General features: G+C 38.9%; 1 protein-coding gene across 3 annotated transcripts in view; it reads left to right on the forward strand.

Moving 5' to 3' along the window:
* The window catches only part of IQCH (IQ motif containing H), a 4045691-nt gene that overhangs the window by 2952730 nt on the left and 1070641 nt on the right, over positions 1-22320 (forward strand). For all 3 annotated transcript variants that reach the window (XM_044077880.1, XM_044077881.1, XM_044077882.1), the window contains one exon: positions 8863-8983. In XM_044077880.1, coding sequence (XP_043933815.1) covers positions 8863-8983 — 121 coding nt within the window. The remainder of the gene's footprint in view (positions 1-8862; positions 8984-22320) is intronic.

The following is a 22320-nucleotide window of genomic DNA, read 5'->3' on the forward strand; positions in this document are numbered from 1 at the left end:
CCTTTCTGACTTTGTAATACCCTTGGCATGTATGTATGGTTTTGTCTGTATGTTTGGAGCGTTTCTCCCTGGGCGTCCGCTGAAAATGGGCATGTATCCAGTCGGACTATCCCGGTCAACAAATGTAAAATAAATAAATAAATAAAGTTAGGAAAATCATTGAATCTGATGTTGCCAATTTTCATTTTGTCCTCAGCTGATGGGTGGAGATCTGATCCCTCGGGCCCAACTTGGCCGTTGCTAATGCTCGTGGCAATCTGAAACTCTTGAGTTTCTCCCTTACCCATAATGCACCAACCCTGAGTACCTTAGATCTCATTTCCCGGTTTAAGAGTAAAACGTGGTTCACCTTAGCTCTTGAGCAGATAAGTGGATTAAGATTTAAATTTGTTATTTTTTTTTCTAGTATTTCTCCTTTTTCTAGCTCCCTTATCACTTTACTGTTCTGCAGCGTATTTAAAAAAAAAAAAGAAAAGAAAGAAAGAAAGAAAGGAACTTGTTTTTTGCTATTTACTTTCTGTTTTCAACTTCCATACTGTGTGTACCACTTAAATACTGTAGTTAGTATTTCTTTCTCATTTTGCATACCATTGTTGGTAATCTTTTTCCTTTATTTCTCTCTGTCTCTCTACATATATACATATGCATACATTTTATATATATATATATATATATATATATATATATATATATATATATATATATATATATATATAAAATAAAAGTCTTACTGTTCTTGTTGCTGTAGCAGATCTGCTTCTTGTAGTTAGTATGGCAGAAAAAGGCCCTATGGGGTTTAAGAAGTGCATTGTGTGGGCATAAGCTCCCCAAGTCGGATGCCCACGTTATGTGCTTATACTGTTTAGGTCCATCACACCTCCAAGAAGACTGCTCTATTTTCCATGTATTTAATCCCGGAAAGAAAAAATAAATTGATTTTAAAAGGTTTGCTTCCCTCAGCCTTTGAAGAAGCCTTATCTTGACCTCGGCCTTCCCCTTTGAAGCCTTCAATGGCTTCTTCAAGTTCTGCATCATCTAAGAAAATAATTTAAAAAGATTTGACCTCAACATCGGGTCCAAAAAAGAGAAAATTATTGGTTCAGACCTATTCTGATCTGATGAAAAAAGCATAGGATCAGACATCCTTGGATCCAACGAAAACAGCATTGGATCCAACCACTTCAAGCCCTTTTGGATCCAATATCCGTCTCTTACCCAGAAAGAGATATTCACTGCCAGTGGATCCAGTGCCATCTACGGTGCCTTCACCTTTTCTGCAGTGACCTAGATCGCCTACTGTCCCCTACACCCATTCTTCCAGGAGTGTAACTAAAGTAGATATGAAAAGAATGGTTCTGAAGATTCTCTTGATGCCGAGCCAAATGGGTGGCCTGTCAGCTCCTAGCCCTTTGGGTCAAGAGGTCCGTTCTCCCACTATGCCTCCACTTCCAGTTCATCCTCTGATTCAGGCTGTCTCTGGCTCCATCTGGCTCTGCTCTGAAGATAGCGTTAGTCGGATCCAGAGAGCTCTCGGAGCTGAACCATCTATGTCAGATCCAAGGTGGTTGAGTTGACTCCAAAGTTTTTGAAGCCTTCTCTGTGCCTCGGAGCCTCGGCATTGGATAACTGGACTCCATCTTTGACCTCGGAAAGATTGCTGTCAGAACAAGGGCAGGCACCGGTCCAAAAGTTTGCCTATTTGGAACAGAGGTCCTCTCTCTCTCCCTCTCTCTCTTTGGGGTGGCCTGTCTTTAAGGCAGTGAAGAGGGTCTTTTCTGCATCTCTGGAAAAGACAGATCCATCATCCTTGGATCCTAAGTCTCCAGCCTTGACATCTCTGCACCTGGGGTCTCTCTACTCTTTTTCTCAGGGACAGCCAGTCCAAGACCCCCAGGCTTCCCAGCAGAGTATTGTTTTTTTCCAATACCTCCCTGGAGCACCCCCCCAGGAGGTCCCTGGGAAGAAAAAGTGTAAGAGGAAGCAATTGGACTCTCCAGAAGAGTCAGTCATGGAGGATACAGACTTTGATGAAGGTGAAGGGTCCCCATGATCACCTTCTGAAGATGTCTCATTTGGGGACATCTGTGAAATCCTAAAGCAGAGAGATGATTGGATGACCAGCAACCCTTCAGCTCACTTGAGACTGCAAGGATTCCGGGTTTTTCCATATCTAGACAACTGGGTCATTAACTCCCCAACCAGGCATCAAGTAATAAGGGTAAGGGATAAGGTTCTCCAGAGTTGTTCTCACCTGGGGATAACCATAAACTACAAAAAGTCTCAACTGGAACCACTTCAAAATAGGAGCACTGTTCAACACAGAGTCATTGATAGTTTCACTGCCTCTATCAAGGGTTCAGACTATAAGATCACAGGTCAAGAAAATGAATCTGCAGTACCAAAATTTCAGCCCACTTGGTCCTTCAAGCTCTAGGATCAATGTCAGCGGCAGTAACACTAGTGCCTTTACCCAAATTTTACATGAGGATTCTACAGTGGATGCTAGCAACACAGTGGTCAATACTTTACCAACCCATGTAAATTCTGATTCAAATCACTCACATATGCAAGAAGAGATCTCAGGTGGTGGATTCAATCAGATTAGGTTCTAAAAGGCCATCCATTCAGCCCCCCCCCCCCCCCCAGTGCTTAAGGCCATAGTGACCTCAGATGCTTCCTAGTTGGGATTGGGGGGGGGCACTTTCTGGGGAAACAGTCCAAGGTACTTGGTCTCCTAAAGAGGCCAGTTTACATATCAATGTCCTAGAGATGAGAGCAGTGCTTCTGTCATTCTATGTCCTTCAGAATGGTCTCCTTGTGTGGACAATTGCAATTCAAATGGACAATATGTCAGTAATTTGATATATCAACAAACAAGGAGGAACCAGATCTTACCCCTTGTGCTGAGAAGCGCTCAGAGTGTGGCAATGAGCAATCTCATCCAGTCGCTTTCTCATAGCAATGCACATTCCAGGGAAGTCCATTGTGATAGCAGACAAGTTGAGCAGGTGCATTCTTCTACCTCACTAGTGGTCTCTCAACAAGAACATGATGGAAATGATTTTTCGTCAGTGGGTCCAGCTTTTCTGCAATATTTTTTCTTCTCCCCTAAACAACAAATGCAGCAGCTACTTTGCCATCATCGCCCCACAGGGGGAATCACTGAGGGATGCTCTACTTCACGATTGGCCCCCTGGTCTACTATATGCCTATCCACCAATCTCGCTAATTCTAAAATTCCTACAGAAAGCTGCCATGTTGAAGAGCAAAGCCATCTTCATTGCACCTTATTGGCCTTGACATATTTGGTACCCCTTCCTTTGGCCTCACTTACTTCACCAACCTTGGATTCTGTATCCAATTCCACACCTCCTATCTGACCCAACAGGCATGACCCATTCAGACATATCAAACCTCAGGCTGATGGCCTGGCTTCATCAATTCCATTAATAGCCAGATAACCTGTGTTGTCTTCCCCAGTCTGACATATACTTTTATCTTCCCATAAACCTTCTACATGTAATCTTTATTCTAGTAAATGGAAACGGTTTGTTTTCTGGGCACGTCAAAATAATGTTTATCCCTTTTCAGCTCTGATACATAACATCCTTGAATTTTTGGCCCTACTTTATAAAGAAGGAGCTAGTTCATCAGCTAGCAGCAATATTGAATTTTCACATTGGATTTGATGGTTCCTGTGTTGCCTCTCATAAGCTCTGCAAAGCATTTTTGTGAGGCATGCTTCTTTTAAGACCTCCCTTTAAAGATAGACTCTACTCCTCCATGGGCCCTAATTTGGTACAGCAGGCACTTACTCATTCCCTCTTTGAACCAGCAGCTAAGTATGACTTTAAATATCTTTCTTGGAAAACAATATTTAGTAGCCATTACTTCTTCCAGATGAGTTTCAGAGATTTAAGCCTTGTATTCAAAACCTCCATGTTTGATTTTTCACAAGGATAGAGTTACACTGCAAACCAATGCATCCTTTCTTCCTAAGGTGGTGTCAGAATCTAATATCAATCAGTCCATTTATTTGACAATATTCTTTCCTAATTTTGCTAACAAAGGTGAATACATGTTACAGTTATTGGATGTTCACAGACAATTATGTTTTTACTTACACAGAACAAAAGACATCAGAAAAACTGACCATTGTTTGTTTCATTTGCAGAAAGAAAACTGTGAAAGCCAGTTGCCAAAGTAACTTTAGCCAGATGGCTAACCAACTGTATTTCATTCATTTATAATAAATTGGGTATTACCTTACCAAAACCGTTACTGGCTCATTCAACTAGATCTGTAGCAACTTTTTCAGTTTTCCAGTCTAGATCGTCCATGGATGACATATGTGCAGCAGTGATTTGGGCTACTCCCCATAGCTTTGTTACTCATTACAAGTTGGATCTGGTCTCCAGAGGTAGAGCATCATTTGGTTCAACTATGCTCAGGAATATTCTTCCTTGAGTCCACCTGGGATTTTAGGTAACTGGGTCAGAGTCCCCAGAATGAGTTGTAAGGGGATGTTACTTCCTTTATATTGAGATCCAGTTATAGGCTCTCCTGTATTTGTCTGCATGTGTAAATTTCTTACAATTCCTTTATGTATACACAAGAAATATATCTTTTTGGCACAGTCAGAAAACAAGATCTGAGATACTTAGGGTTGGTGCATTATGGGTAGGGGAGAAGTCAAGAGTTTTATGTTGCCACAAGCTTTAGCAATGGCTGAGTTGGATCCAAGGGATCGGATCCAAACTCATCAGTAGAGGAAGAATGAAAATGTACATCACAGATGGAACATTATAGTGAGTACATAACTTCTTTTTTTCTTTATAGTTTTAAGCCAAGTATGATGTGTGTGCATCAAACCTTGAGCTGTTTAACCTCATCATGTGATATGTAAAGTTCTGACAAATTAGGGGAAGGGTATCATGAAATGTCTTATAAAAACTTGCTGTGTACATGTTAGGACTAGGACTTTGTCAAGGTTGGGGTAATAATTCCATGTACATCCAGCAGATTGATAAAGTGGTGATAAATGCATGCTGTATCAGAGCCTTTGAATTTTGGGGTCTAAAGACTATAGCATTCATAGACTTTCACACATTGTCTACTAAATGTTTAAGTTTTCACCATTTATTACTGACATCTTTGTAACATAACCACTCTCTCCTTTACATAAGAATCATTGACCGAGTAAGTTTTTCTTGCTTTCTTCCTTGAATTAGTGTAAATCTGTTTAATAGTGCACTGTCTAGTGATGTTTCTATGTTCTTTTCCAGCTCAGAGATTCTTTATTCGGTTTTTGACTCAGCTTGCTTAATTTATTTTAACATTACAGCAAGGGAAATGCCTCCATTCTTGATCGGTAAAATATTGTATTGTTTTCTTTTAATATCTCTTTTATTTACATTTTGGACCATGGTCATTTTATTTCACCCATTTTGATACTATATAATCTAGTGTTGCTTGGTTTCAACTAGTTTTCTAATACTCCTGCAGTCAGTTAAACTAGCTTATCTGTGTTGTATGCATTCTTTATTGGTTTATTGGTTTGGTTCTGATCATATGGGTTTTTAATATTCTATTTCCTACAATGCAATATACACATATATCTATTTATTGGGTCTATATCGGAACATCGAACGTCCGAAACATTGACCGCCATAAGGTCGAATTTGGAAGATTGAAAGCTGAAAATATCGAAGCCGTGGAACATCGACTTCTTTCCCAGAGAAAGAAGTCGGTGGGCCATTTCCGCATCTTCGCTATTTCCTCCACTGTGGTGCGATCTCGGAATTGGTATATTTAAGTAAGGGGGTGTGGGGGGCAAAACCCCCACATTAGAAATGGTATATGGGTCTAGGACTATTCACTGAAAGCACATTTCACTGAAACACATTTGACTGTGCACAATTCACTGAAAGCTCCGTTCACTGAAAACACAATTCACTGAAACACATTTCACTGAAAGTTATATATGGCCTTCTCCCCACTGTTGTGTGACCCTGGAGTTAGTATATATAGCAAGGGGGGGCATAGCCCCCCACCTATTTTAAAAATTTTGAACTATATACGTGGATACTTGCAATTCCAATAAATTATTCTTTTCTGAACTTAATATATATCCAAAATATGTGGGGGGCTATGGCCCCCACACCCCCTGCTGTGGGGGGTTGGTGACCCCACACCCCCTCTTATCTATATATACTAACTCCAGGGTTGCACAACAGTGGGGAAAAGGCCATATATAACTTTCAGTGAAATGTGTTTCAGTGAACTGTGTTTTTAGTGAATTGAGCTTTCAGTGATTTGTGCGCAGTCATTTCACTTTCAGTGAAATGTGCTTTCAGTGAATAGTCTTAGACCCATATATATATATATATATATATATATATATATATATATATATATAGTGTACTGAAGATGGTTGACATCTGTTTAGCCACCAAAATTTGACTGACTAAACAGATGACGACAGGTGTGTGAGATCGCACAATTCTCAAGGCAGGGAATATGCGCTTTCCCTGAGATTGTGTGATCTCAGAGTTAATATTTATAATTAGCAGGTGGTGAGGGGGCACAGGGGGCTTCCTCCAAAAAAAAAAAAAAAAAAATTAATCTATTTTTCTTTTGTAAAAGTTTGCATGCATTGGGTTTGTGGATCGATCGTAGCATGTTAGCATTTGCAAGGTTGATCCTTTGGTATCAGCTTTGTAGACAATGAGATTTTGGTGTTTTGAGCGAGATATATATATATATATATATATATATATATATATATATATATATATATATATATATATATATATGTTTTCCAAGAATTTTGCATTCAGGTGGTATGCTTTGTACTTCCTTATACAGTAAAACAGCAACATACCTTACTAGTGTCTATAGTTCATATAATAATGTGGAGTTTAAGATTTTAGTTTTAAAACTACAGGACTTTTTAAGTCCAGGAGATCTGCTTTTGTAATGTAATCAATACCACTAACTACCACAAAACCTAGTTTTTAAAGCAGCCTAATGATGCCCTTCTTTCTTTAGTTTTTGCTTTCACAGTTAATATGTGCCTTCTTCAGCTCTTCATCTTGAATATAGTTCCCAGGTGGGGTCATCAATTAATTAATTTATATCTCAGTTTACTTTAAGTCCTCAGAAAAGACTCATGGTCATCTACCATAATATTTTTAAGAGGCCAGGTAAGTGTTTTTCAGTCGCAATGTTGCATCATCTTTCATTTCACTTTAAAGAGAAGATTGGCTAATATATGTTAATACTTGCAGCAGAGGCCACTGTGCTGCCTTCAACTGGAATTTCCCCTAACAAATATTTATTCAGTTTAGTTCCTTGATAGTAATATAACTGTTTAGGTATGAAAAACATATGAGGAAGGAAACTAATGCACTGAACCAACAATTCACTTTTTCTTCATTTCAGAAGTATTTTTCTTTTATTTTTTACTGAAGGCCAGCATTTTGCCAGAAAAAGCAAGGGAACTGGTTTGAAGAGTGAATGTGCCAGTTTCATTCATTTCTTAAAAACTATGATTTTGTTTCACTGTAATGTCACTTTGCTTTAGCAAATGTTTGTAATATGTCTTGTACATTTGTGTCCTTCAGTTTTCATTGTCTGCGTTTTCTTTCGTTTCTTTGTAAGGTACACTTAGGCAATGAGTATCTTCCTTAAAGTACTTCATAGAGTAAAGCTTTCCTCAACAGTGAACCATATTGTGTAAAAGCACTGAATTTAAATAAAATGTAATTAAACTATTTCTTTAGCAAAAACATAATTTGTCTGCTATCTACTACAGCCTTAAAAAAGTATTATCAACATTCAATTTATAATGAAGTACCATAAGTAACAGCAGGACAATGCAAAATATTACATCTTTGTAACACACTGGAAAAGAAGTATGCTGGCTGGTTTAAAATATATTCTAGAACAGAGGAAACTATATAACCACTATGCGTCATGACCTTATTTATGTTTATTTGAAGTCTGAACCATAGGTCCACCTGCTGGTCTGAACCATAGGTCCACCTGCTGAAGTAAAAATTCCACAGTTAACTCCCTTCTATCAAAATCGTGCTTGCAATTATAATTCTTTATCTTTTCACTTCACAAAAACTTTTCATTTCTCTCATTAAATCACTAGCAGTATACCTTTCCTTGTGTGAGAGACACTTTTATGACCACTGTCCAGTGAGAAAAGCACTCTTTGAGAACTAGGTCACGGTAGAGAGAAATTTCAATTTCCCTAAGGTTCAGCAGCATTGGAAATTATATTAAATTTGGGATAGAGAGGATGAAGCTCCTCTGCATGGATGAATGTGTATGTGAGTTGCCACCTCTGAAAATACTGGACTCTGTTTTTTATTTTAAGATTTTAAACTCTTTGTGTTTATTACCTATAAACGTGCTGAGTCTGACATCACAGCTGCTGAAGAAAACATATTCACTTGCTTCTTTTTTCTATCGTTTTACTTTTAATGGAATGACAAGGTTTTAGTGTCATTGATGGTGTAATATGTAGAGCAACTCCAAATATATTGGCAGTTAGCTGTGGTACATTTCTACAATATTTTATTTTCAAATCATGACTTTTTAATGGCATTTATACTGAATTTAAAACAGATCAAAGAATCATAATTTAACTTCAGGATAGATCAGAGGTATGAGTTGTGCTTTAGTGAATACTGCACACACTAAAACTATTGCTTTCAAAGTTTAATTGAAGTCTCTGGTTAAACAATGACTACAGTTTTATTGCTGGAGGCCTAGTTTTTAATCACTCTGCATATAGTTTTCATTTCCATTCTAAAATCACTGGTGGTTCTGTTTAATTTGTTTCTGCAGGAGCCAGCTTTGGTGAAGATCTCCCAGGAGCTGCCAAACGTTTTAACACAGCATGCACAGCCAGTCAATAGGAAACAGTACCCAACTTGGGAACGATTCCTTACAGTATTTCTTAGCCAAGGTATAGAATCCCTTCAAGTTACTTTTACATGTTACAGCATAACAGTCATCTACCTTGTAAAATATCACTTTAACTGCAAGTCTACATTCAGGCAAATGTTTAGGCATTGTTATATTATTTTTCTTTTCATTTTTCATACTCACCCCTGAGCTGTAATATTCTGCAGCTAGATTTTATACAGAACACTACATGATCCATCAGATTATGTAGTAATTGTGTGCTTTTCCTGAGTGCGTACCTTTTTTATATCTGTGGTTATGCCCAGTAGGCAGGCTCAGAGTATGAAAGCATAATGTCATATTAGTATTCCTTATTAGAAACTTGGTTGTACTGAACAGACATCATAAATTCCCTTAGCAGTTGGGTAAGCTTTTTATAAATTTCCCATACCTAGGACATCAGTGTGATTCAGTGTCAGGCCCTCAAATGACCTGTAGTCTTGTGCCTTTTCATATCTAATGCTAATCTGTCTGTTGAGTCTCACCAGTTGTATTGCCACAATACTGACTGCAGACAAGCTGTGACTTTCTGATTTCCTCTTTATTTTGCAGTATTAATAATGTTGAAAGCTGTACTATACTTTACACTGTTTAATCTCGGTTTATTCTTTGAAAAAATGGTATTGTCAGCCACTCTCTATTTTTCCTATATGTGTTTTCACCTAGTATGTTCATTCAAGAATTAATTTACATTAACTGAAATGAAAAGAAAACTGTATAACTCATTGACACACTAGTTTCCGCACTGATCAGGAATACAAAGAAGTCTGTTATATAGGAGTGATAGTGCCTCCATGTGATTTTTACAAGGGGAAATACAGAAAATTGTTTGTAAATGAGCAAAACAAACCATTTTATTCCTGGTGCCAGGGACGTTATTCAAAAGTTCAGTCATTTAAAAGAAAAAAGATTTTATATATATATATATTCTTGGTAAGGAATAAAATACTTGCTGCAGCAGTTGATGTCATATCATTCGGAACTACTCTTGTCAGGTAGCCCCAGACCAATAAGTATTGCACTGCAATTTATAAAATATGTTTAACAGAAGTGTTTTCTTCTGTAGGGTAACTAGTTTTGGTAGCTATATTGAGATTATTGTTGTGGAATTCTGTTTCTTGGAGAAGCATTCATCATGTATATCATTTGTTTCATTTACTGTCTGCAGGATTAAAGCTGTACTTCCATTGTTTTGTGTATTAGATGAAATGATGCAATCACGAATCAGAGAAATGCAGCAAAGGGAAAGCACTTACTTTAAGATGCTACAGCATCACCTCACTACATACTTGAGAAGTAATTCTTGTTTTAAGCAAGGATTATTTTTTGCAGAAGGCACTATAACTACATAAAATTTTACTTACTAGCAGTCTTCTGGGAGTATTGCTCATGTCGATATCTCATATTAATTATATTTTCTCTTGCAAGCATTGACAACATCTAGCTTCCTTTGTTGCCTTTCCAATTATTATTTCATATTGATCTACACTTACAATATTGCCAGCAACAGTCAGACCTGATTTCTGTGTGGCAGTTATTATTAATTTTCTTCTATAAGTCTCATAAATACAAATATATATCATAAGGTTCATTCCTGTATAAAACCCATACATGTTTTGGAATAATGCCAGTGATGGACATCAGATTTCAGACAGACATTTTCAAGAGTCAGATGTCCCTTTGGGTGAATGGTTGTGTTCGCATACCATGGTCATTAGAGGGCAGCCTGGCCCTAAAAGAAAATGTACTGTATGTACACCTTTCCCAGTTTTTGTTTGCCTACTACTTCAGATGTATTAAGTAAATATTTACTTATGTTTGTGTTGTTAAATGACTTTGTCTTAAAAATGTTTTCAATAAGTGTTACTAGTCATTGGCAGTACTGTACTGGCACACATTAGGACACAGGACTTGGCAAAATATTGTGCCCTGGTTGGTGTCCTGGTGGTAGCACTAGTTTCGTTTGGTTATTTTTGTTAATGAAACCCTAATTTTTTTCACCTCAAGGTGTGTCTCAGGATTACATATCTGCACGTAACCATAATCCCCTACTGTAGCACGAATTGTCATGATGACAATTACTCACAAAAACTCTACCTGCCCATGAAAAAAAATCTGTGTTTGGGACTGTCGGTGTTGTTTATCTTGAGGAATAGTAAAAAAAATCTTTATTTCATTGTCAGTGGATAACCTTTAAAACAGCTGATGTTGTGCTAGCTTAAACTTGATGCTGCATGAATGGTTCCTCCCTGGCTTATTTATTTGGATATCTCCTGGATTAGCTACTGTTTCACCCTTTATTTATGGAGTGCCGTGAGTAATATCAATGGTGTATTACATTTGACTTTATCTTTTTAACAGGAGAAAGATCTGCAGCTATACTAGTTGATGCTTTTAAAACTCTGGCGTACCTATTTTTTTAACAAGAGGGGGATCTGTGTCTGTACTAGTTGATGCTTTTTATTTTCTAGTGTACCTGCAAGTGTTACCTTACTGGTCAAGTTTTAAGTCTTTTACATCTTTGTACCTGTCTTTCCAAAAATGAGACATAGACCTTGTGGGACTAGATGAGTCAACAAAACCTTAATAAATGTTCTGTTTGCTCCTTATATTGTTTTTCTTCATGATCTCTTGGAACATGTTATTTTTATCTGTCTTAAGCTTTTAAACTTTGCGACATCTGTTCTTCTCACTGATGTCTGCTAATTTTGGTTACTGGCTCTTATATTTCTTACATTCTGTTATCGCTAAGCTCTGGTAATTGTTATCACAATACAAGTGACTGAAAAGATTGTGCATTAATTTTCCACTATCCATTCTGATATTTTATGCTGTTCCCATCAAGTTTATTTTTCCAGTGTTTTGGATGTTTTATTGTCTTATAATCTCTCTGGCTGATGTAATATTAAAAATGTCATGGAGTAAACTTGGTTCAAACTCTGCCACTTAATGTTTAGCCATTGGCTTTATGGTAATTTTATCATGTATATAATCTTTATAAATTCACTCAAAGCTGGCAAATTTAGTATATCACACCATCACTCCACTGTTAGTTTCCAGCGTTTTCTTTAATAGCCATGCACTTATTTCATCATTCTCTGTGGAACATTCACTGGGACAAGTCTTAATTTTTTGAAATTGGGATGCATACATTTCAGTACAATGTACACTAAAGGATAGTTATTTTTAACTCTTTCAGATTGTTTTTGTCGAATTTCACAGCCACAGGATTTATGTTAAGTGCTTTTTGCAGTGATTGTAAGTTGTATATATTGCTTGTTACTGGTTAACTCTCTAACGTTTAGTTACCTTCTAGGTATCCTTTTATTTATAATTTGCCATTTTTACTGTTTTGGTCTCTGCTTTTTATCATCTTGGACTGAATTTGATTTTATTAATATAGTGAAATATGGCATTTTATTGTGTATGATTTGTTTGTACATTACTGATCTTAACACCTGGCTATATATACTTTTCAAATCTCACCAGAGTATTGTTTTTATAGCAGAGACTTGATGTTTCCATTTTCTGAATGCATCAGGGCAAATGCAGAAAAATGAGCCATTTGTTGTATCCAGTCTTCAGTGTAGTGTCCCAGTGGAGGTTAGGTTAACAAATCACTGCCCCAGAGTAAGATGGGAAGTTGAACTCTTTCTATCTACTCTTTGTCCCCCACCCAAGGTTCCTGATGAATATTTTATAGGCAAGATGGCAGGGGAACCTGGTCTCTGGTTTCATATAGGGGTCCATATACAAATGTATGGTCCATATCTTCTAAGCCTGGAATTATACCAGACTAATTCTATGATGGTAACTTTGCATTTGTAACAAAAACCTGACTGCGTATGTTTTTATACCCACCTTTATAGGCAGCATTGTACCATTGTTGTCTTCATTATTCAATTTCACAGATGGTAGAAAACCAGGGACAGGGTTGCTGTCATTTTTAGATGAGTAATTCAGGTTGCCTATAGGATTGTCAACTAATCTGAGTATAAAATTGTTACAAAAACAAACTGTACTTTTATCCTTGTCTTTCATTGATTGGTTTAGGTTGAAGATTCTCCTGCATGAGATTATCAGTTTCTTTATCTCTGTGCTATGTTACTAGAACCTTTCATTTCTTGGGAACATTAATATTTGGGCTGTTGAAAAATCAGTGGCTCTCACTACAAAATTCCTCTGCATTATGAAAGGATTTTGGTTTGTTCAGGTTATTACCTGTATAACTCACTATTTGGCCATACTCTGGACTTGATTATCCAACTGGCGTGGAGAAATTGGGCTTGATGCTGGACCATATCTGTTGGTCTGACCACTTAATGGTTCACTTTGTTCTGGAGCTCCCCTGATCTTGAGTTGATAGTGTGTTTAAACTTAAATAGAATTACATCTTTTTTCCTTTTGTTTCTACTTCCTGTTCATCTGTTTCCACAGACCAGTACAGGTATTCCAAATGAATTCGTTTTATGATCACTGCTTCAGTAGCCTTGGTTTGCTTCCTGCACAGGATAAAACATATTGCCAGCTTCCAAAACTTCAAGAGCACCTTCTACACATCCAAATCATTATTCAGCTTAAGATGAGCTGAAGAAATAGTGTGGCTTTGTCATCAAGCCCTTTAGAGATTTCCTGCCACTGAAGAGTGGTCTGCTATCTCTTTCCATTGCTGGGGAAATACATTCCCTTTGGGGAAAATAACTTCAACATTTTAATTTTATGAAAGAAAGTAGATTTGTTTCTGAGAAATTATTAGTTTTAAGCTAGGAAAAAGTGTTTTAATTGATTGTCATGTGATTACTTTTTACTTTTCTGGTAAAAGTTGTCAAAATTAATTTAAAACTAGTTTTCCTTTGTGAAAGTTGTGTTATTTTACTATTATGGGCTGGGTAAGTGCTTAAAATGTTTTCACTTTTTTTGTGTGGGAAAAGTGACTTTTTTCTACTTGTCTGATGGTGTAATGATGAATGTTGTTAGTGCATATGCTTCACAAGTTGGGTGTGCGATGGACAAGAAAGAAAAATTTTGGAGTGAGTTGGATGAAGTGGTGATGACTGTACCCAAGGGTGAGAGAGTGGTGATTGGAGCAGATTTCAATGGGCATGTTGGTGAATGGAACAGAGGGGATGAGGAAGTGATGGGTAGGTATGGTGTTAAACAAAGGAATGCAGAAGGTCAGATGGTAGTGGATTTTATGAAAAGGATGGACATGGCTGTGGTGAATACGTATTTTAACAAGAGGGAGGAGCATAGGGTGACATACAAGAGTGGGGGAAGATGCACACAGGTGGATTATATCTTATGTAGGAGGGCCAGTTTGAAGGAGATTGGAGACTGTAAAGTGGTGACTGGGGAAAGTGTAGTTAGGCAGCATAGGATGGTGGTTTGTAAGATAACGCTGGTAATCAAGAAGAGGAGGAGGAGGAGTGTGAGATCAGCACCAAGGATCAAATGGTGGAAATTGAAACAGGGTAATTGTGAGGTAGAGTTTAGGGAAGAGTTAAGACAGGCACTGGGTGGCAGTGAAGGGTTACCAATTAGCTGGGTAACTACAGCAGAGCTAGTAAGGGAGACGGCTAGAAAGGTGCTTGGTATGACATCTGGACAGAGGAAGGAAGACAATGAGACATGGTGGTGGAATGAGGAAGTACAGGAGAGTATACAGAGAAAGAGGTTGGCAAAGAAGAAGTGGGATTGTCAGAGAGATGAAGAAAGTAGACAGGAATATAAGGAGATGCGGTGCATGGCAAAGAGAGGGGTGGCGAAGGCTAAGGATAAGGCATATGAAGAGTTGTATGAAAGGTTGGACACTAAGGAGGGAGAAAAGAACCTGTAATGATTGGCTAGACAGAGGGACCGAGCTAGAAAAGATGTGCAGCAGGTAAAGGTGATAAAGGATAATGAGGAAAACATACTCACAAGTGAGGAGAGTGTGTTGAGCAGATGGAAAGAGTACTTTGAGGGGTTGATGAATGAAGAGAATGAGAGGGAGAGAAGGTTGGATGATGTGGGGATAGTGAATCATGAAGTGCAATGAATTAGCAAGGAGGAAGTAAGGATAGCTATGAAGAGGATGAAGAATGGAAAGGCTGTTGGTTCAGATGACATACCTGTAGAAGCATGGAGGTTTTTAGGTGAAATGACAGTGGAGTTTTTAACCAAATTGTTTAATGAAATTTTGGAAAGTGAGAGGATGCCTGAGGAATGGAGAAAAGGTGTTTTGGTACTGATTTTTGAGAATAAGGGTGATGTGCAGAGCTGTAGTAACTACAGAGGGATTAAATTGATCAGTCACAGCATGAAGTTATGGGAAAGAGTAGTGGAAGCTAGGTTAAGAAGGGACGTGATGATTAGTGATTAGCAGTATGGTTTCATGCCAGGAAAGAGCACTACAGATGTGATGTTTACTCTGAAAGTGTTGATAGAGAAATATAGAGAAGGTCAGAAGGAGTTGTATTGTGTTTTTGTAGACTTAGAGAAGGCATATGACAAGGTGCCTAGAGAGGAGTTGTGGTATTGTATGAGGAAGTCGGGAGTGTCAGAGAAGTATGTAAGAGTGGTACAGGATATGTACGAGGGTAGTGTGACAGCGGTGAGGTCTGCGATGGGAGTGACAGATGCGTTTAAGGTGGAGGTGGGATGACATCAAGGATCAGCTCTGAGCCCTTTCTTATTTGCAATGGTGATGGACAGGTTGACAGACGAGATCAGACAGGAGTCCCCGTGGACTATGATGTTTGCAGATGACATTGTGATCTGTAGTGAGAGTAGGGAACAGGTGGAGGAGACCCTGGAGAGATGGAGATATGCTCTAGAGAAAAGAGGAATGAAGGTCAGCAGGGCTAAGATAGAATATATGTGTGTGAATGACAGGGAGGATAGAGGAATGGTGAGGATGCAAGGAGTAGAGGTGGCAAAGGCGGATGAGTTTAAATACTTGGGATCAATAGTTTAGAGTAATGGTGAGTGTGGAAGAGAGGTAAAGAAGTGAGTACAGGCAGGATGGAGTGGATGGAGAAGAGTGTCAGGAGTGATTTGTGACAGATGTGTACCAGTAAGAGTGAAAAGAAAGGTCTACAAGAGGGTAGTGAGACCAGCTATGTTATATGGGTTGGAGACAGTGGCACTGACAAAAAGGCAGGAGTTAGAACTGGATGTGGCAGAGTTAAAGATGTTAAGATTTGCACTGGGTGTGATGAGGGTGGACAGGATTAGGAATAAGTATATGAGAGGGACAGCCCATGTTGGAAGGTTTGGAGACAAAGCCAGAGAGGCAGGATTACGTTGGTTTGGACATGTGCTGAGGAGGGATGCTGAGTATATTGGGAAAAAGATGCTAAGGATGAAGCTGCCAGGTAACAGGAAAAGAGAAAGGCTTAAGATAAGGTTTATGGATGTGATGAGAGAGGGCATGCAGGTGGTTGGTGTGACAGAGCAAGATGCGGAGGACAGGAAGAAATGGAAACAGATGATCCGCTATGGCGACCCCTAACAGGAACAGCAGAAAGAAGATGATGATGTTTTATTGATTACTGCTGCCAGGCTTCTCTGAGAATCAAGTATCTTTTTTCAGCTTCACCATGTAACAACCTACTGGTTCCTTATTTTTTCCGTCTTCCAGTCACAAAAAGAAGAAAATGAAGATCAGGCAGCAAAAGTGCCTCATACATAGACCATTTCTAGTTACGCAGACCATTCATCTTTTTCATTGGCTTCCTCTGGTGTAGTCCCTACATCTACCTTGGCCCTGAGATTAGAAAAATCCTGTTTGACTGCTGGAGTATTCTTGGGAATGGGGGAACCATTCTTGCCCATCTTGGGAGAAGGAATTGGGAATACCTTTCTGTGTAACAAGACTGCAGTGTCCATCCCAGGGGAGTTTTTTTCTTGGCAAAAGTGGGTATGCTTCTTCGGCAATTCCTGTCAAAAAGAAGCAAAAATTTAAATGTTTATCTTCTTATTCACTTACTTTGGACAGGAGTGAATTATTGGGCTTAGCTTAGGGTTTAGTTCAGACTCTTGACACTTTCCAGTTCTGTTGTTTCTGGTAAGAGAAAAATGGATTGTTCATTTTCTGAAGTGGTTCAAGATTTTAGACTAGAGAACTAATCCTTCTTTTATACCTAAAGTATACAAGTTTACTTTAAGCCAAACTATCCATTTCCCTGTTTTCTTTCCTGAACCTAAAAATGATGAAGAAAGGATACTCCATGCCTTGGATGTACACAGGCAACTCAGGTACTATCTTGACAGAACAACATTTTTCGGATCTTCGGGTCAGTTGTTAATTTCATGTGAAGGTAGGAAGAATGGACAATGTGTCAAAACAGACTATTTCCAAATTGTTGTCTCAGGTTATTATCTTTTGTTATTCTCACAACTAAACTATTCCTGACAGGGCCAAGACCCACTCTTCCAGGGCTTTGGCTTAATCTATTGGCTTTTTGTAAAGGGTTTGATTCTAGAAGTATTCTAGGACCAGCAACTTGGTCCTCTCTGCATACTTTTACAAAGCACTACAAGTTGGATTCCTTGTATAGGTCTAGGTTAAGCTTTGCTAGGCCCATTCTCAAGGGGCTCCTGGACCGTTCCCCTTCTACCTCTCAAATGTAGTAACCTAGGGTAATCTGCCCATTTGATGAACATAGTAAAGTTGTCCAAGTAAACCTACCATAACATTAGATGATTATTGCTGCAAAAGCCAATCTCTCCCTCCCTGCATTCCCCCTTTTTTATTATGCCAACATGAGGAGCATGTGTGTGTGTGTGTGTGTGTGTGTGTGTGTGTGTGTGTGTGTGTGTGTGTGTGTGTGTGTGCGTGTGTGTGTGTGTATATATATATATATATATATATATATATATATATATATATATATATATATATATATATATTTATATATATATGGGTCCCTGTCAGTTGATCGAGTTTTCAGAAACTCGAGATTCATATGGTCGAGAACCCAAAGCTTTTGCATGGATATCATGGTACAGTGCAGATCAGGACATTTACCCTTTTCCTCACTGTAGTGCAATCTCAGAGTTGGTGTACAGAATTTGCAGGGGGGGTGTGGTGCAGAGGGGCTTGCCCCCCTTCCTAAATGTAAAATGAAGGTAGATTTTTTTTTTTTTTTTTTGATGTTCCAGTTTTTGGAAACTTGATCATATGGTCTCAACCATATGAATTTTGAGTTTCTGAAAATTAATTCGTCTGACATAGACCCATGTATATATATTTTCTCCTAGTTATGTCAGCTCAGTGCTCATTGTCACTGTGTCATTTGGCAGGAAAGCTCTGAAGGGCTTGGTGCGAAAACCTGTGTTTTTAGGTAGCTCAGCTTGAGCTGCCTAATAGTTTGAGTATGTAGAAGGTGCCCTTAAGCTTTGGAAGATTGCTGGCTGTTATAGCCTTCACAGAATATAACAGACAGAGCTAAAACTACTGCAGCAGTGATCATTCAAACATCTATTGTTATAGTCAATTTACTTATACTGTGGTACTTTCTCCCTTTTTTTGGAAGTGGCCAGAGGCATTTACCATAAACTTCCTCACAGACTGGACCTACTTACACAGGGCAAGAGATATTTTATACATCCTGACCTCAAACAACTTCAAGTAACTACCTAGATGACAGAATCTTTATACCTGTAAGCCACCTATTTTCTGAGAATGCACAGCAGGTATTAAAGGAGGCAAGAAAACCTGCTACTAGAAAATCATATATTAGTTAATGAAAACGATTTTCGAGTTGGTGCCAAGACAGGAACCAGCACTCTTTCAGGGCTAATTTACATTATTTGCATGAGTTATTATCCTCTGAACTGTCTTACTTCTCTATCAAGGTTCATTTCTTTATCATTTCAGCATGTCTGCTCATGGATTCCCCCTCTTTCAATGGAATCTTATGTGAAAATATTTTTGAAAGGGATGCTGCATACCAGGCCTCCTAGAAAACAGGTGGCTCCTCGTTTGGAATTTAATTTTGTCTTAGAAAAATTAACTCTTGCTACATTGAACCAGCTCATCAGGCTGACGATGTTCTTAATATGGAAAATAGTGTTACTGATTAGTTTGACCTATACAAAATGAGTATCTGAGTTACAAGTGCTTATGGAGATTTAACATTATTTCATTTTCCACAAAGATAGGGTGCTCCATAGGAATTAATCCTTCATTTATGCCTAAAGTGGTATCCATGTTTGCTTTTGAGCCAAACTATCCATTTCCATGTCTTCTTTTCGGATCCTGAAAATGACAGAGAAAGGATACTCCATACCCTGGATGTCCACAGACAGTTCAGGTGCTATCTTGACAAAACATAGGCAAGGATTCACAAAGCCTCCGTGTAAGAGTTATAACTCTTACACGGAGGCTGCAGTTAAACTGAGTGATGTCAGCATGCTTTGCATATTCATGAGAGCATGCTGAATCACACCTAAGTCTAACACGGTCCGTGTAAGACAGTAGGGGGCATGTCCGTAGGCCGAGCCCTGCAAGCAGACACGCCCCCAGAAGTTTAAAAGTGCCCAAAGTAAACACCCACAACAGAGTCCACGTAAATGTGAATAAACACAGCACAACACATGCCCCCACAGACTATGAACATAAAATATATAAATGAACATGTTATATATTTTTTTTAAATTGTAAAGATGTTTAACCGTGAGTGCGCTCGTTTGCACGGACGTGCCCGTAGCGCAGCTACAGTTAGCAGTCAGTGGGAAAGCATATAAGAACTAAATATGCAAAATAAGCCAGGAAGCAATAGCGTAGTGGTAGAGATGTTGGCTGAAGAGCAGGCAGTCATGGTTCGAGCCCCCACAACACCAATTTTTTTTTTGCAAAATAAGCAGGAAACAAGTCCCTGACAAATATGTACACATAAAACCACAATTTATGTAAAATGTAATGAAATAGCCCATTTATATTGAAGAAATGTGAGGTAACAAAAGAATAAAAAATGCCAGATGTGCTCATAGCTGAGCTACAGTTTAATAGAGTGAGTGCATCTGCCCGTAGATGAGCAGTGGTTTAACTGGTGCAAAATGAGTGCCCGTAGCTGAGCAGTGGTCTAACATGCTAAATCTATGTGCCCCTAACTGAGCTTAGCGTAATATGCGTGCCGATAGCCAAATGAGGCTTAAAGCAGCGTATCCCATTTGCGCTGAGCTGCGCACTGCGCAAACAAGCTAACCGATGGGCAATGTTGAGCAAGCCGTATCAAAACTGCCTTTAGACAGACACACCCATTAGCATGTCTAGACAGTCATGAAAAATAAAAAGCAGTGGCCAAGTTCGAACCCAGGATACTATACACCATAGTCAAGGTACAGAACCACTAAGCCATGACAGCAGTACCTTTAAATGCAATAATAGCTAATATATAGGAATGAATACAAACTAGAGCATGACAATGCAGGTTTACTGAAGTTGATACAATTCCAAAATGGCCAATCACAGATATGTGCGGGAAAAACAGACTATATAAGCCCCATAGGCGGGAATACACAACATAAACGATTGTAGAACTGACCTGCAGGCAGAATGACAGGAGTAGGAGAGGGTAGTTGCTTTCGAGCACAGAGGTGGGGTGTTGAGGAGTCCAGGTACATAGTCTGGCTCCTAGTCCATAATCATGAGGCCCAACTCATGCAGGGCCAGGTCCTCTGGGAAGCATACAGGGCAGAGGCGTGGGACCGGTTGGCTCATGATCTCACTAGTGCCACAGGGATTCCAAGGACTGGTGAGCAGGTCCATCACCACCATGCGGACCTGAAGAGATGCAAGCAGGACCAACTGAACCTTTGGATCCAGGAGGCCCGGCAAACACCCAGCGCCCCACTACTGAGTAAGTAACATTTAATTATGTATGTAAGAAATTAAACTAGCTGATATTATGGAGATGTGTATTCCAATATTACTTCATTTATATTACAGCTGCAGGTGTCCGTTCTGCAAACCGCAGAGCCTATGGCGATAGGCTGGTGCGGTTGCAACCAGGCAGGTCAGTAATCCACTACCAGTAACTGTAAAGAAATATAAAAGTATGACAGTCAGCAAAAGAGTGCAGTGTAGTCAGTAAGGAATAAAATCTGCAAGTAACAGTGTGAAAGTGTCTGCAAGTATTGCTTGATTACAAAAGTGTGTTTCAGCCTGTAAGTTAAACCGAAAAATGAAACTGTCTGACATATATTCTGAAATAAAAATGCCCTACCTGTAAGAAAATAGTACACAACCTGCAGCAGGCTGAAAAGTATAGCTGCAGAAGATGATGAAATCACATGTGTGAAATATATCCCTGTGGAAATATTGAAACATGACAGAAGTGAGACTGCTGGAAAGGATTGTAATAACTACAGGTAAAACATGTCAGTAAAGCCTAGAAGTAAGTACCATCCTGAATAGTAAAATGAAAGCAAGTGAGAGAGTGTGAGAAAGTGTCATGAATCCAGCAATACAGTAGTAATAACCCCTGAATAAAGTATACTGCAGTCAAGACAGAATGAAATGCATGTGAGATTCAAAACCAAACAGCGAAATCTGTTCAAAGTGTTGCTGCATCTGGAATGTGTATCCCAAAATCTGGATATGTTGCTCTCAGTCTGCAATATGCAGATATGATGATTGTCTGATATACCAAACATCCACGCTTGTCTACAGCTATATAAAGCAAATGTAGCAGGATGATGTAGCTGAACAAAGCTAGATATGAATGTGTATGAAGAAGAATAAAATGTATATTGATGTTGCAGTAACAGTCCTATAACCAAGTTGAAATGGTTATCATATAGGAAACTGTAGTTAGAACTGTAGCTATTAGAAATGTACAGCATATGTATTGTTATTGGAAGGTGTTAATATTACTTTCTTTACCCCACCCTATAACCACATATAACCCATTCCACGTGAAAATGGTATGTGCAATCACAATTAACACCCCTGGACGTTTGTCCTGTTGGGTCATATATATTTGCATGTCCGTTGATGCATCTGCCCTGTTCATACATCCACACCTGATGGCCTGTTGCCATCAATTAACCCTGCATGTTGTTGGACTGTGTATTTCTGTTCAAATTATGCATGTGTTATGCACGCTGTTCAATGGTGTGAATATCTGGGTGTTTGGTTAATGGGAATACTAATGCATGCTGTTACAACTAATTGTGAATGGTATTATATGTCACTAACCCAAACTGTCATGACATAATGCAAAACATAGGACGACAGGGAAGGCGGGTTCCAGCGGACCCACCTCTCCCACCTCAGCTGGCGAGTGCACCTGGCACTAGTGCCGAGTCCGGACCCTCCTCCAGTGGCCCTGTGCCACCTGCGGGTGGAAG

Source organism: Protopterus annectens, chromosome 7.part0, assembly GCF_019279795.1.
Source record: "Protopterus annectens isolate FY-2018-M chromosome 7.part0, PAN1.0, whole genome shotgun sequence".
Lineage (NCBI taxonomy): Eukaryota > Metazoa > Chordata > Ceratodontiformes > Protopteridae > Protopterus > Protopterus annectens.